The sequence below is a fragment of the Hylaeus anthracinus genome, unplaced genomic scaffold (assembly GCF_026225885.1).
Source record: "Hylaeus anthracinus isolate JK02 unplaced genomic scaffold, UHH_iyHylAnth1.0_haploid 11982, whole genome shotgun sequence".
NCBI classification, from domain to species: domain Eukaryota; kingdom Metazoa; phylum Arthropoda; class Insecta; order Hymenoptera; family Colletidae; genus Hylaeus; species Hylaeus anthracinus.
In genome coordinates this window covers 5,180,371-5,197,738 of record NW_026534330.1, presented here as the reverse complement: position 1 = coordinate 5,197,738, position 17,368 = coordinate 5,180,371, and the positions used below count along the sequence as shown (strand labels likewise).

Here is a 17,368-nt window from a genome sequence, read left to right as displayed (position 1 = left end):
CGTATTAACCGGAGATTTCACGGTTTTCCGCCAGTTTTTCTGCTCGTTTCGCGAGCCTTCCAGTTGCAGTATCTGCGAGTTGATAGGCGGTCCAAAATTAATTACCACTGGACGAGCTTTTTAGAATTATCCGACACGTAAAACTGGCCGCGTTGAGGAGTTTGAAAACATTGTGGATTTCCGGGATCATTTAACCCACTCAAGCCTACTATACGTCGGTAATTCATGTGGTTTTTAAAAGATTTTGTTGTATATAACAGCGAACATGGGAAATATTTTATAGAGTCTATGGATCGAAATTTAAAACGTTGAACCACCGTTTCACGCAAGTTATTCAGACAAGAAAGATTACGGGAGCAATTCAGTATTGTACTCATGCGTGCGAACGGAGGCTGATAAAGCTGCAAGTGTACCAAACCCAACATGATGAGGAATCACCAACGGTAGGAAACCTCCACCGCTGCAGGCAGCACATTGAATCACACAGAGAAGTGGTCAACCGCGAATAGTCAATCACCCACGGTTGTTACACACATTTATAGATTCTCATCAGCCACCGACCTGTACTCATTTCCGTCAGTTAAATGCACTCTTCGCGCACTTCATTTTCGCAACAAAGCTATCCATGTACAACGTGTTACCGGCTTTACCGAACAACTCACAATTAAATAAATAATGAAGAACAATGCGAAATATCTTTACTCTACGTTTCTACTGATTGTACTTTACTTACTATAAACTATTTGTGTATGATAATTTAATTTATTCAATTTGAATAATTCTGGACAGCGAAGATGAGATTAAAAGAAAAATAAAAAATTATTTATGTCCGTAGTAAGGTACTATTTTGAGACACTTGTTAATTGCTTACGAAAATCGCAGTAAACGTCACAAGCTGCTGACGTGATCTAAACGTCAATTTACACGAAATGTAACATTGCGAGCTTCCAAACAAGACTGAATTACATTTTGTGTAGAATGTTAGCTAAAGTGGGGGTAACAATGCTAAAAAATATTTTTGAAAAATTCTAAACTAGAATTCTTCATCGATTCTACTAACACTATCAATTTCATTCATTCTATTAATTCTATCGATCATATTCACTCCCTAAATTCTATAAACTCTCAAAATTTTATAAATTTTCACCATTCCATAAATTCCATAAATTGACTCATTCTTCAAACTTCTATGAAACCAATATCAGGAATGATATCGTTTAAAAGAATGCCTGTTAATTATAAAACAGTATGGATACCACGAGAGAATTCGTAGAAATTTTCTGGCAGCCTCGAGAACGATTCCCAGGATCCAGCCATCGATTTTCGCTAGGTCGAATCGCGGGGACGAGCTTTCGATTTCCGGGTCGGCACGTCTCGGCCAGGCGGATAAGGAACGACAAATGGACGTCGTTTAACCCATATAGATAAAGCCCGGTATGCGTGTCCGCGTTCGCGGTTACGCCACCGAAGGAAAAAGATTCGTGTACATAACGAGAGCGAGTTTTACGACGGCCGTTCGGGGGTTGTAATTCAATTTAATGTCGGGATCGCAGACTGCCGGGCGGTTCGCGAAGACTCCACCTTGTTTCCAAATTACGGGTCACGAACCAGACACCGTGGGACCCTTTCCCGAAACGAGGACTTCCTCTCGTGTGTTCCATCCGCCTTCTTCCATTTTCGAACCGAACGGACACCCTGGCTGCGTTTCCTGGAAGCATTTTATTGCGTACTAACGTCGTTCGTTGATTTAAGAGGGTTCCCTCCGTGTCTCGAGTCGAACACGACTAATCCACCGAATTTTTTTCGAGCGAAGTACACGATGTACCGAACTGGACTTTTGTGTCTTGGTTAGAACACCCTCGAGGAGTTCATATGAATTACTGGAGTTACTGTCTCTCCGAGTCTGTATATTAATATCTTCTTGAGATAAATTTCGAGACTCGTTTCGTTCAGGAATTTGTACCTGCTGATTTATGGAACTCTGGATGAAGTGTAATTTCTGTTTGGCACATTTTCTGAGATGCTTTGTAGTTTAAATGTAACAGTGGTCCCTCGTTAGAGGTATAAAACTTGAATCTACTCGGAACCTTTTAACGAGGAATGGATGCGAATTTTTGTCTAACGTCAATCTTCTTTAACTCATCAGAAAACTCCATTAAGAGAATTACAAGTAAACAATACATAATAAAAGTCATGTTTCCCGCCCGACAAGACTCTGCCCATTCTACCTACAGCAAGCGAACCTCTTCGAAACCCCCCGTTTTATGATTTTCTTCACTAAACTGAAGTTCCCACCTGTAACTATAAATTCATCGCATCATCGTCCTCATGTTCCCACTCAATCTCCTTCACAGTTTCCGCTAATTTGTCAATCGGTTCCAATTAAATCTCAATCTCCTCGTGGTTAAAAGCCCTCATGGACGAACGCCAGCTGTCCACTGTCCGAGGGACAACACGCCGCACATCAAGAATCAAAGACCCCAGAAGGGCCTCACAGGTCTGGCCAAATTCGAAACCCAAACAAAGACTAATCAAAGACCAACGAGATCTTTCAGAGCCGCCGTTAACGAGGCGTCCCGTTACCAAAGCGTCCTCCTCGAGTTAGCGGTTCCATCGGCGCGAATCAGTCAATTGAACCAGCTGCAGTGGACCTAGTGGTTCTCGGCTTAAATATTTACTCTTGTTATTTCGCAAAGTACAACGGGAAATAACATCGGTGTCGAGCAAAAATCCTTCGGTTCGTCGAACCTCTTATCGCGCTTAGACGTCAGTCTGGCGTGGACCAAAAGGATCACTAGTCGCGAATTGTGGATCCACCTCGCTTGCTCGTTCCACAAGGTGCTGTGGGACCTGAAGATCCGTTTAGAATGAACTTGACAAGTGTCTTCCTGTCGCTGGCGCTACTTTGCCTGTCGGGGTGTTCGACGCAGACGCCGAAGAACGACGATTTCGTGGGAAAGAACGATACACGGACGATGGATAGTCACTCGCGGCGATCCAGAGCTCTCATTTTCCTCAAGGATCCCGGGCAACTTCTGGTACGTACCGTCACGGATTGAGCTCGACGAGGCTAACGAACCGTCGCTGAGGCCAATCGAGTAGCCAGTCGCGCGTTGCCTCGAGTGCTCGCGATTGGTTTCTGGCTTTTCTTCTCGTCGCTCGAGTGGAACTGGGCATTCGCCTTAGGTGTATCGGGAAAAGTAGAGGGCTACGGTCCTGTGTTCAGCAGACTTTTTGGCGAGTAATTGAAGAGCAGAAGCTGAGTTAAGGGACACTGAAGAAGTCGATTGTTGGACATTTTTTCTTATTGGATAATAATTGGATAATGAAATTCGTGAAATGTACATTTTCTGTATTTGGAAATATGATTTTTGGAGAGTGATTTAATGGCTTGTTTGGTAGAAAATATTCAGATGAAGGTGAGATATGGTCTGGGTTAGGTCGTATCACGTTTTCGCTGCAGCAATTTCTAGTACCCAATTTCTCTTAATTAACCCTTTGACGAGTACTATATTAAAGTAGTATCAAAGTATGTACTCAAATATGTATAAGAAATGAAATATTCTTTACGTCATGGAACAGAGGTTACTTATAAACCGTGTGTACTTTTCAAAAATGCTTACTCGTCGAAGGCTTAATAGCATCGATGCTACAAACTTCAAAAAAATAATAATCTGTTACGAAATTCACACGTGTGAATTTCGTTTTGCTCGACGACAAGCGACCCTATAAGCATCGATCGAGCGTTTATTAACATCCAGAACGGACGTTTAAGCAGAGAACCGAGAAGCTTCGCAAGTGTCGCCGAGAGAAGCTTTGTCGGCGCCCACGGCGGAACCCCACTTTGATTATTATCGATTCGCTCAATTATTCCGAAAGAGAAACGTTCGCAGCGGGCTGGCCTCGCGTGAAACCAGCCACCGTTTACGGTCCAGCCGCTCCTTGAATAATTCCCAACCGCGCCACACGTCCGAGGCTCATCCAATTTTCCATCCACTGTGTTTGGAAACGGTCGTCGTTCGGATTACAATCCCGCGCGGCTTGATAGGATGAACGAGCCCGTGACCAGCCGTTCGCGAACCTGCAGCTGAACCCACTTGGACCACTGGATTTCGCTTTGTGCGGTCGAGGAGCTGAGTGGACCGGCCACCGGGGGCCGCAAAAACTTCAATTAGTTGTCCAGAGTCCACCCAAAGCGATTTCAGCTTCATAGATTTAGGTGTCTAAGATGATTCAGTCACCTAAGGGTTCAGACTATTTCATTTCTTGTATCTTTCGGTTTTGGAGTGTTTGATCTTCTGGATTGCCATTTATCCACTTGCAGTTACTGGTGGGAGTTGAAATTCTGTTTGTAGAGTGAGTTCTGGGCTTCTAGAGTCGAGTGTGGTGATTGTTAACAACATCTCAGAATTCAAACTCTTTTGTTCAAATAGACTAGTTTTCAAAATATAAGCGTGGTCAATTGAGTCGTCTGAACTACTCTGCATTCATTTCTTAAACTTTGCTTGATTCAAACTATTTTCAACAGGATTGATCCTTACCTGCTGTACTTAGACTGTGAATGTTCGTACAAATTCATATCTTCACAGCCATAGAAAAAGAAGATAGTATATAACTTCCTCGTGTTTCCATTTACAATAAAGCATAAACATCCATTACATTCTAGACTAGCATTCAGTTAATTAGAATGATTTACGACAAACATCGTCCCAACAACCTCTAATTCCGGTAATACTTCTCCCAAGCATGTGTTCACGTCGTGATTACCTCCGCAAGAAATGAAAATAATAACGGGAGTTCGGGTACGCCGAAGACGACCATGAATAATCCACGTTGTTAATGACAATTGTCCCGCTCGCTCATCGTCCACCCACAAATCTGTCCCGTCTATTAGCATGGCAATTACCCGTGCGGCTCCGCGAGTAATAACCTGTCCCGAAAGACTTGGCGAGCGCGTATAACGTATTTCGATATCCATCTTCCCGCTCCGATATCTCGCATAACACATATTCCGCCTGACCTTTCAGGGTTCATCCAATTTCTGCGCCAGGTGGATACCTATCCCCCTCCCGCACACGTGCGCTACGTGGCTCCCTCCCTATACATATTCATGCGCACGTACACGCGGCATCATGGCCCGGTATGAATTTTCGATAAAACCGCGAATTTCCACGGAGAATCGTTTCGGGCCGCGCGTCTGGGGAGGACAGTTTAACGAGATTCGCGGAGGGCTCGACGGGGAAGGGCGCAAAGCGTTTTTGCATCGAGCCCGCTGCCAATTGTGATCGATACAAGCCCCGGTTTCGACGATATACGTACGTCGCTACCTAATCGCTCCCCGTCTTGGGGTTTGCTCAATTTTTAGATTTCTTTACGTGTCTTTAGTGATGGTACAGATGAGAATGGTTATTAATAATTCTTTGAATGCCCCTCAATTCTTGAACCCTCCCAATAGGGGTTCTAGGATTTTACTTTTTAATAGCAAAGTATGCCTGTGAAGTAGTGGACACTTGAACCGCTGTATTCCTCAATGGCTCCACCTTGGAGTTTACTCAATTTGTAGTTTTTTTTTATCCTTCATCGTGAGTCTTTAATGTACTTGTTTGTGCAGGAAAACTAGTCATTAATTATTTCTGAAGTTCAGCATCAGCTTCTCTATGCTCTTTATAAATAAATAGTTTTAGGAAGCTCTTACGTATCCTTACCTTACCTTATATATAATTCTTAAAGTAAAACCTACAAAGTGCAGTAAAGTGAATGACAAAAGTTGCAGTCAGGAAACTTACTACCACCCAAAGTATGGACCTTGTTATGGCAAAAGAATCTGTGTTAAATAATTTGACTGAGCTCAAGAGCCATTGATCGCTAACCCTAATAAGAATAAGCTTCCATCTTGTCCATGACACTCCAATTCAAAGGATATGACTATCTATCTAGTAGCTGAATAGATCCTCATCTACCACCCTAAAGACCATCTTCGTTAATGTTTCTTCCAAAGCAATCCACTCTGATTCCACAAGCATTCACCACGGACTCTTGCTTTTGAATGATGGAATCTTGAGGGTCTTTAATAATCTCAGACTCAGGCTTGAAAAGTGATTACTACAGTCAACGACGAACTCTCAACAATTTCTGATTATCCTTGCCCCCGCGATAACACTTCATCAAGCTCTGTTGATGGTATTCCGAGAGATGAGGAGAAGCGATTCCCCGGATTCGTTTCCCGCGCCGGAACGCTCAGACATCGCTGGACTTCAACCCGATCTCGTCCAATTTCCTCTTCGCACTCCCATCGCACTCGTATGAATAACGGCTATAGCCGCGACTTTCCTGATCGAATCTCGGCCCCTGGTAGCTACACGCCAGCATCCCAACGACGGATTTCACGGAACCGTTCCAGGATTAAGCGGGTTTGACACCAGGCGAAACGGAAACACGAAAGAAAACGATGTTCAAAAGTTTTTTATTATTGCGTCTGAATGTTTCAGCAGATCGGAAAGGGCCCAAGATAGGGAACAGTTCAACAGAGTTGCGTTTCAATTGGATTCTTTGCACCTTTGCTTTTAGTTAGGGGTAGTAGTATGCTGTAAAAAGGTTGTAGACTCTGTTGTGTTCGAACGAATGGCGATGGGAGGATGAACTACCTCTTCGGGATCTTTAGCTCAACGATATCCCATTGTTGTTTTTAGTTAGGGATAGTAGTAGGGTGTAGAGAGGTTGTAGACTCTGTTGTATTCGAAAGAATGGCGATGAAAGAGTGAATCACCCTCTCAAGTTCTTTAACTCAATGATACCCCACTGTTGCTCTCCTTGCTAGCAAATCTTACGGAGGGGTTATCGAGTCTATTAGACTTAAGACGATTGCACTCGAGAGATGACCTACTCTAACCGGTTCTTTAATTCCGTCATCTCTACTGCTTCGTGGCTTCTATCAAGCAAATCCTGTAAAGGAGCTATAGGCTCTATTAGTTCTCAAACAACTGTACTCGACCAGCAAAGCCCATGAAGAGGCACCCAAGCTCTGATAGATTCGAAACAATTGCTCTCGAATGAGCTAGCCAATTCAGTCCATTCTGATCATCCTCACTATAATTGCAATAGGTGCACATCTATGACAGCTATGAAAGTCATGGCTACAAGTAAAAGCTACTCTCGACCAGGTCATTTCTTGGCCAAGAGACTCCAATCAATGAGTCATAAATTAATCTTCATTTTCCCATGTCAACAGTTGATCTTTGGTCTGGGTACCCCTCTGCAACTGGACAGCGAGAGCATAATCATAGGCATCTTCGCCAAAATCATCTACGACCTGCCGGACAACGCCACAGATTTCACCGTTCCTGGAGTCTACTACTCCCGCACCCAGAAGAGTAGATGGAGTATCTACAAAATTCTGGAGAAAGTGGCGGGTCTGTACGGATTCGGAGGAAAAGCTTGCGTGATGAAGGCCATTTGCGAGGTCGCATCCGCTCCTTTCGACGGCAAACACGGTCTGCTTGGACAGTTGTTGCAAGTCTTCTTTAAGTAAGTAAAATACGCAGGCATTCGAACGCAAATCCAGGCTTACAAAGACTTAATCCCGACTAACCTGGCTGGCTAACAAAGGACATAACGCACCGCAACGAGACATAATATACAACTTAACGCGCTACAGCAGAGGTACACTCGATGAAAGAATCCCATTCGTCGTTGATACCTTGATCCCTCTATGGCGTAGATCCTTCTGCAGCTTTCAAAAGAGGATTTAGAATATTTCCACCTTTATAGTCTGAGCATACGAGACAAGAAGATTCAAAGGTCACAGGAGTTGATTTTAATCCTTCCGGTTGATTCTTTGTTGATCATTCTGTACAAGGAGATCAAGATGCGAGGGATGATTTCTGTGTAGTACCCGAAAGCTGGAGTGTTCCATGAGGGTTCCATTACTCTGTTTTCTAAGCAACTAACTAAGTTAAGGATTCCCGAGGTATACCTCGGTTGAAGAATAACTATACTTCCTAAGATTTCTACGACCGTCTCACCAGCCTATTCAACTATCAATCTTCTCCAAGCTCCACGTCGGTTCCTCAGAAAAAATTCTACACCCTGTCTCGTCAATTGCTAATCATTGGTTTCAATCCTAGAGTATCAAACGAGGCCCCTCGATCAAACGTAATGCCTTGCGAGTCTCGATCGAGCCGCAAACAGGAAGCTGGACGAAAATCCGCGGCGGGAGTACCGCTGACATAATAAATAACAGTGGATTACAATTGCGTGCCGGTCGTGTAGCGTAGGATTAAACAATGTCCGCACAACGCGACGCCAATTAACAAGAGGGGGTGCGAAATAACTTGGCGGGTTTCTCGCCTATCCGCTCGCATTATTGATCCCGCGAACGCCACGTCGCTCCCTCCCTCCCCCCGCCCTCTCTCCTCGACCCTCTTTCTCCAACCGAATTCTTTTCCACCCCGTTTCTCCTGCCGCGATCTCTCGCGGGGGGGGGGGGGAGGGTGCGACGAATTGCACGGGAACGAGTCGTAAAGCGAAGAGAATTTTTAAAAGATCACGTGTGCATACCGACAGTAATTGCGTGAATAATAACCGGAAAACGATGTAATAAAAATATTTCAAAGCGTGAAAGTTTGAGTTTCGGATTCTGTTAACCGAATTCCCTTGGGACGCTTTTTTTTATGGATTGGCACCGGTTTAAAGTTGATCGTGTAAACTCGATTAAAATTCCTCGACTTTGGGGTCAAGCGACGAGTTGAATAAATTTTGCGCGCAACTTTAATCCAGAGGGACTGTTAATGTTCTGACCAATACCAACGCTCAATCCGTTCAATAAATCTTGAGAGATACTTATAAAAACGTCAAAAAAAATGTCAACTTATCGGCATTGACACTCGAAATTTCCCTTTAATTATTGCCTGTTCTTTCGTAAATTTTTAACCGCGAGACGAATGATTAATTTCATGGAATTCCAGGCCATCCAGCACCGAGGAGGAGTACGACGAGTACGGGGACAGGGAGTACCGAGCGGCCGAGAGTTTGGGCGAGCAGGTGTCGGGAGAGAGCTGCCACGCCCTTTATCCAGAATGCCGCAGAAGTGTGCTCGACGTGTTTTCCACGGTGATCACATGAGACCCGGCTGGAAATCTGGATTCCAACCTCGAAGACGTGAAGCCAGCTACGCCCGTAATCCTGCTCGTTAGAGCCGCTAACGGATCCGCGTTGTCCATTTGCTCCTGTCTCTCGCCATGAACGAGTACCGTTCGATCCCTGAGAAGCTTTCAGAGTGATTCTTCCGGGGCTGCGCAACGATTTTTAACCAGTTTTTGGGGAGACTTATAATCGCCAAGGGGCTTTCCATCCTCTCAACTGTTATTGAGTACAATATTGAGAATATTATTTGATACAACATTGCAGTCTTGTTTTATCTGAATATTTTTAGAAATCTAAAAATTCAAGGCTTGAAATTTTCTATAGGCTTATAGAAACTCCATTGTTAATAAATAATGATCAGCACGTTCCTCAAGAGCATCATAAATTGATAAACACAGCTTTTTTTTTAGCCTTAGACGCAATTCATATTCTTTCTCAGGAATATACTTTGGCGCAACGCTGCAACAGTCTTTGTCTCTTCAAGTAGGGAGATAAACCGACCTCTCGAAATATGATTCGAGTAAAATATTCTGTAATAACTTGTGCATTCCGTTGGAACACGATTCTTCCAACAGGTTGAAGCCGCCCTCCCCCCTCCCCGTCGTCGTCGGTTCAACGCTCGATTGTCTTCAAACGATGCCTAAAATTCATCTCCCCGAGCCCCCGTCGGTCGTTTCTCAAGGTGTTGGGGCAGCGAGGGGGGACGGAAGCCGTGAAAGCATTTCTTAACTCCGCCTGGCTTCCGCGAGCATTCCGCCGCGAGCTTCACGGTCCCGAGTTTCATTTCCCTAAAAGTACCCGCAGCAATCGTCGAGTTCCGCCCGGCGGGCTCTCGTCGGAATCTGAAATTAAAGAATCCTCGCCGCTCGCGAGGTTGGTTCGCTTCAAACGAACCGAGTTACTCGCGAGTGGTCCGATTAGAATTCCCGAATACACCGGAAGTTCCGGTCGCGACTTCCTACATAAGAAGAAGAGCTTCCTTCCCCGAATCGAAAACGTTAGGGATTTTTTTCGGAGGGGACCACGGGACATACTGGACTGAAACTTTTCAGGGCTGTTTGACATACTTATGGAAACAGTACTCTAATTTTTTTCAATTTGTTTTAATAACAAAGTATTTATCAGTTTCATGAGCAACGATTATTTTTAACTATAGAATTTCTGAAATAATTTGAGAACCATTCCGCAAAGGTTTTTATAGTAATTATGGTGTTGTACCAAAGCAGGTAAACGATTAATCAAGACTATCCGCGAATGATTTCGAACGCTTAAAATTTTCCTCGTGGCGTTCACTGATTATCATCGATCGAGAAATATCGATGGAAACTGGTTTTCTCAGGAAGTTCCACCGTGTTGGGCTCTGGCTGAACCGGTTGCAAAACGATAATAGCCGGTGTTATAGCACTTTAAAAAGCATAGTCCATTATCACGCAGGGTGAGCCAAGTAACGTAACGCTTAAAAGCTCCAAGGAAAGTATGTCAGAAGGAGCGAGAGAGAGAAAGAGAAGGGGAGAGCTGGGATCAACATCTGTATAGTATGTGTATATTATATAGAGGAGAAAAACAGCAGAAAGATTATATCACCGGTGCAGCAGAACGTTTGCCTCAGGATACGAGAACTTAAGGCCTGTAATTTGCTCGTGAATTTATTTATCCCGCAATAAAGAGCTTGTTTTCAACGACGGGATTATTAATCAATGAACGAGCATCTAATTCGACCGTAAGGAGCTCCTCTTTTCACGTCAGTTTATTAGAGTTAATGGTCGTGCGATGATTAATAAATGAGATAATTTAGTAACACGTTATGCTCCTTTATGTGAAGAAGGTGTAACCTGAATTATGTTTCTACGGGGTATAGATCGAGTCAGATTTGAGCTTATTAAATATATAGCGAAATCTAGATCGTGTGAAATTGTATCGCGAAAAATATGAGTTTATATTAGAAAACGCTTAAAGTACAAGGAGGAGTAATGGTTATACACAATAAATATACTTAAACGTGAAATAAAATTGGCCGCTGCAAGATATTCGTCACTCGAGGCGCGAATTCCACAGGGAAAAACAGAAAATTTCTCGTCGTTACCCCGCATTTCGCGCGATCGCGCATAATTTTAATAGAATCTCGCGGAAAGTTTTCCGCGTCGGAATCCGGCCGCGTGATACGGCCAGCGTGAAATATATCGCTGAAAATAGAAAAAGGATCGGCCTTGTAATCCGACACTTCGTACTGGTGCGCGTGAAAATACAGAATATTTTCCGAGGCCGGTGTTTTCCGCGCGACGGGAAGCGCTTCACCTCGTTTGGACAAGCTTTCCCCAAATTTCCTTTTTTCTGTTCAAATTCCACGCACCTTTTTCACGCTAATACCGTTTTAACCGTTGGCCCTTGCTCCCTCCAATTTTCCGCGGAAACTAACGGATTTAATGTGCAACATTCGTATAGGAAATGGGAAATAATAAATTATTTTGCGAAGTGTATATAAACGCGTGTGTGCGAGGAAACGATGAGGTAACGAATGCTTGCGGATGTGTGAAGGCTGAAAATTGTTCTGAATTATGGTACATGTACCTTGTGTTTTTAATTTAAGTGTGTACCTTTCTTATTTATATGTCGTGCATTTTTTAAGGAAGCTCATTGTTATTAATTAAAGTTGGTGAGAATTAAGGAACAGATCACGATGTTGAAACCGAGGAAACGTTTCCTTCGTTCTATTGGCCGCGGAGGTAAGATCTGTCTCTCCATTATTACTCGGGAAAGGCGCGCCGAGCGAATTAAGAGCTCTCCCGTTCGTTAATAAATAAATTCAATTACGGTTCAACAACCCGCGGGTCACGAAGAGTCTCTATGTGCTATCATTCGCACATTCTGTCTTTTTGAAGAAAAGAAGTATCTCTAGGATCAAGACGTAATTATTTACGGCAGTGATCTTCTAGATAAGAATAAGCTAGTAACGATGGAAAATTTCAAAATAAAAAGAGAGGGTCACGATCAATTTGTCCACCTACTATTTAGCGAACAATTATTTTAGCGAGCATTAAGCGAGGATCAAGACCTGAAGAAGACCATATGAATCATTTGAACTATAGATATAATTTAAAACGTGGAGAGACTGAACTCTAACTGCTGCACATACCAACACTCTAAACCAGATCTAAGAAAAACAAAATAAAAATTTATATTACAAGTCTTTCATTTAGGGAACACGGTATAGTTCCTTTTGAGTCAAGTAAAATAATACATGTGGGCACTTGAAGAGGTTAGGGTGGGTCCAAGAACGTTCACTAGTTCCTTCATTATTATTCCGCTCTGCTACGTAGCCGCGATAGTGCGAACGATTCAGCGAGACGTGCTTCTTCTACTGTATTTTCATTCGAGTTCTACGAGAACACCGGCAGAAAGTAACGACCGAAGAATGAACAGGGTGGGCTGGGAGGGGCCAGAGAAAATGGCAAACCCTTGGCGCTTTGGATTCTTCGACGGACTGCGAGACGTCTCCGTGCCACGAGGAAAGATACGCTCTTCCTTCCGCAGTTTTTCTTTATTCAAGCCAAATCCGGTTCGCGGATCACGCGGCATGAGAATGAACATGTTTCCTCGCTCGGCGTCACTTTTTTCGGCCAGGTTCTTCATAAATTTCTGATCTTGAAATCTGGTGGCTCACACCTCGCCGTGCGATCGATTTTATGCTCGAGAAATTCGAGTTTTCTCGGAAAACACAATTCGACTTTTTACTTTGCGTTAGAAAGGCTACCACGGACGAGATCAATTTTGACGCTCGATATTCTGAGACATTTTGAAAAACGTGTTTAGTGCATCTTGTAAAAAGAATTCTGTCATAAAGAAATAATTGAAGCAGGTCTCGTTTTTCACAGCTTCTGTTACTTTACATTCGCTTTCTTTTTGCTTCATTTCCTTCGTTTCAATTTACGACTTTCGCAAAGCTCTTTTCTTTTCATTTTTCGCTTCCAGTTAATTTATGTTCATCGCCAAATCTTCTTGATCTATGTTTTCCCCCATTTTCAATTACTTGGGAATGCAACAAGGTGTCTTCAACTTGATAACGAACATACCTAACCAAACTCGGTGTGTCGTGTACGTGTACGCTTAATTTGCCCCTTTTGCAAGGTCGATCTCGCGCCGTGAAAATTCGAGTTTCTCGAGAAATCTTGACTCGACGTTTTATTGTCTTGCTCGCGAAAGAGAATATCCTTACAAAAAACTATCCGCTGTAATTTTCTCCTCTCAACCATCCGTTGGATTAGTTCCATCGAGTAAACCTCAACCAGAGAATCAAGCAATCTCAGGCCAACTGTTATCCCGGCTGAAATATTCAAGAAATGCAGCCTGCCGGGATAGCTCCGAGGAAGTCATGGCCTTCGATCGAACAACGGTCCAGCAAAATGGCCTTCCAGTCAGCGGAGCTATCGTTTATTTACAACGAGACCCTGAAGGAACTGTCTTCTGCCTGGTGCAACGTAATCGGATCACGTCGTGGCGCGCTTCTAAAATTCAGGACCTTCGAAATGTCTTCTTTCGCCCTCCCTCCAATTACCATCCGTGGACATTTTCAGTTTTTCGCTCGACCCTCTTTGCATACCGCTCGAAATTGCCTTCCAAGTGTTGGGAAACGAAACGCCGCTGGATTCCACTGTCGAAAACGGAGACGTTTCCACCGGCAAGCACCGATATTGGACGTTCCCGAAACAAACGGCGCCCATTTTCGCGTTCCCAGTCGAGCTTTTCATCTTTAGAACATTTTTATAAATAACATTTATTACGAGGGTTCTACGAAGAAACTGAGTGATTTTTTTTTTAAGACGGATCCTTGGTGGAATGAATAACAAAATTATAATCTTATTCGTGTGGAATTATTTATAAAATTTGAATGGGATATATTCATACTACTGTAATAACGAGGTTTACGTGACTTATCGAGCAAGAAACTAAACGAGGTTCGATATTTATATACGCAGTGTACTTCACCGTTCTAATTCAATAATTAAGTGACTTGTTAGAAAGAGCCAATTTTCTCTTGCCTTGTATTTATGTACCTCCATCCCAAAATAAATAATTAACATACCCTATCCAGACAAAATATTCCTCAAATCCAACGAATATCGTAAAAATGGAAAATTTGTGATTCTTGCGTAGTCGTTTCGCCCGGGCGCAGCACAAGCGGCCTAATTGTTAGTTACGCCTGCACCGCGGCGAAAGGGTCAAGTAGTTATTCACTTTGCCCGTTTCGAGTGTCCCTCTCCAGCCCCGGCCTCGCCCCCCGCACGTCAGCCGTTTCTCGAAAAATATTTGGTCACCGCGCAACAGTTGCCCGTGGTCGTTTCCCTCCGAGCTGGGAAGCAAATAACGCGAGGGAACGAGCAAACAAGTGTGTCGTCGCCGGGAGTAAAGATAAATGGCGTCGTCTCCACTATTTTTCCCTGACATCGACGTATTATTACTTCCGTCATAGGTATCGCTTTTATTGCCGCGGCCATTACGGTCTTTACGAGCTACGTGAACGTAAAATAAGACGGAACGGGGAGGGGGGAAAGGTGAAACCGCTATGGAAACAAACCGTGACCAGGGGAATGCTCGCTTTCAGGAAACGCTTCGACTGCGAGACACCGTGTCGAACTTCCCCCTAAAAATCCTACCCTTCCTCGCGGTTGCACGTTGATTTGTGCTTTTCCTTTCCACCCACAGGCTTTATTTCTGTTCTTGCTTGCTTTATATGGAGGTTCAGGAAAACGGGGGTAGTGTAATTTCTGTCGTGAAAGCGAGGGAGCAATGGGGGAAAATTGTTTTTTAATGGGAAGCACGGGAATGGCGAGCGCTAGTAGAAATAGGCAGCATTGGTCAGACACGCTCTGCTAAGACCTTATTTAAAATCAACGAAACCATTCCATTTTCACATCCATGGATTTGCTGCAAATTTTTCATATTCGTAGATCTATGTGAACAACATCGACCCCCTTTATTGATTCTACTCTAACTATGTAAGAGACGTGATGAGTAAAAATGAAAATGGCCTTTTAAAAAAATCGAATTTAATTAATAACTTGAAAAATTTGAGATACCTAAGTGAAACTAATTTAAATAAATTGCCCTGTCTAGCTAGAAGACAAGTACGATCAATGGAAAACTAATAATACCTCGTCGATGATTTTAATTATCAACGCCAGTAGAAATACTCCGAACTGGTCAGACATGCGAAGACCTTATTTAACCTTCTGGATGTTACTCGTGCTCTTTACGAGGGAATCCAAAGGAATAAACGAACGAAATGGTATGTATACACCTTATCTCGATACCTGAACTCGGCTTCCTCGAAATTGATTCTGAGTAAAGGGTCGCAAGGTCGTTTCCGAATGTCCAAGGAGGGAGGGCTCCGCTCCTCGCGTTTCCCAGCGAAATTCCTTGCAGCACGAAAGGACGAGATGGGAAACACGAAATGGAGGGCTGAGTACAGAGGGTGAGACGAATCAAAGCGATCTGGATGCTTGTTACTCCCAGCCAGTCGCCGACATCCAATGCCAATGTCGTTCAAATCGGAAAACTTGTGGGGAAAGAGACAGTGCTTTGATTCCGACGACGTTTCGTGTGCTTTTTGGGAGACATCTGATAATAATAACAATAGTTCAGGCTATTTGTCGCAAGAAGCATTTTCTTCCAAAATGATCGAATTGAAAAAATGATCTGATGAAAGACTGTGCAACTTTCTACGACATGCTTAGGGGAAAACGTAGAATTAATATAACAATTAATTAAATGTCTCAGGTAGGACATTTTAACTAAACGGGACGGTGTACACAGGCTGTAAATGAATCATTCAAAGTAGCCCACCTAGTCTGAATCTAAAACGATATAATAACAAATAATATAAAATATGAAAATGTCATGATATGAACACGTAACAATTATCAAGCGAACCAAATAATTTTACTGTAATTCGTACCAAACAAAAATATAACAAAGTTATCATTTTATCTACCAGAAATACAAGCTCCACACGAATTATCATCATTAAATTTTGGGTAAAATGCGTGGTTCGACGGAACAATGAGAGATAACTTTAATCGAGGACGAAAGCGATAAATCAGTCACGTCAAAATTGTCCGTTAAGAAACCAGAAGCTTTTGACGCAACGCGAAACGATGGGCAAGGGATCGGGGACGGGGTCGGGGAGAGGGGGGCAAACTTTCGCAACGGGAAAGGGGAACGTCCTCGGATGAGATTTTAATTCAACTTCAGTCGTTAATCGCGGCACGCTGGAAACGGAATTAATTAAAGCTGTTTAACGGCCTGGCCCGGGCAATTATTGGATTTACAACGCTATCGCTGCCGGGGGGTTAAGCTGATGCGCCGATGAATCGCGCGCCGATTTTCCAAGCAACCGTTGAACACTCTGATAAAACGCGCTCGTATCGGGCCACCCCTTGCGTTTCGACGCTTAAAGCGACCGATGAAACAAAAATTCCGTTCGAATCGATGCCTCGCTTTGTTAACAATCGATCAGTGGTACAGTGGTCGGTTAATGGCGATACAACCGCGAAACGGGTGACTTTTCGATCGGAAATAAGTCGATGGAAAAGGGATGATGTTTCGGGCATTTGAAATTTTTGAGTTAGATTTCTCTGGTTTTATTGGAGAGAATTTATTAATCAAATTGGAATTTTTAAGAAATATATGAATGTTGGTAAATATATGCATTTTGTATAATTGGTTTGGTTCAAAGTGGCCGACTTATTTTGGTTTTTCTTGAATCCTCGCGAAACGGAGCAGGAAAATTGGTAATCTATTAACAAGGAAGGACACCGATTAACATAAATGAGGTTCGAAAGCAGGCCAAGTAGCCGAAATTAGGTCGATTGGGCCGAGGTTATCAAACAAACTTCATAGATTCCCAGTTGCTGGAATTCGTCTACATATTGACGAAGACGAACCACGTAGAGAGCACAGAATTCTCCATAAACATTATCAACACTTTCGTTTCACTTATTTTTAACTGGTCCAGAACCCGTATAAAACCAACATTTTTCCTAAAATTCTGTAAATCAACCTACCATAAAATTCAATTACACAAAATAAAACGTAAACGCCGTCGACAATCGGCTCGTTACCAATCCTACGCTATCTACCATCATTTAATTTTAAACAATGCAAAGCCTGTATAAAATTTACATTTTTCTCAAAATACTGCAAATCAGGACGAAATTCCCCCAAAACTCCG

At 43.2% G+C, this 17,368-nt stretch overlaps 1 protein-coding gene across 1 annotated transcript; it reads left to right on the top strand.

The window, feature by feature from the left end:
• Nucleotides 1–7,129: 7,129 nt before the first annotated feature.
• Nucleotides 7,130–9,120, top strand: LOC128886273 (uncharacterized). The gene is made up of 2 exons (XM_054140984.1): nucleotides 7,130–7,524; nucleotides 8,964–9,120. Exons 1-2 carry the CDS (start codon nucleotides 7,130–7,132, stop codon nucleotides 9,118–9,120), a joined length of 552 nt encoding a protein of 183 aa, XP_053996959.1.
• Nucleotides 9,121–17,368: the final 8,248 nt, after the last annotated feature.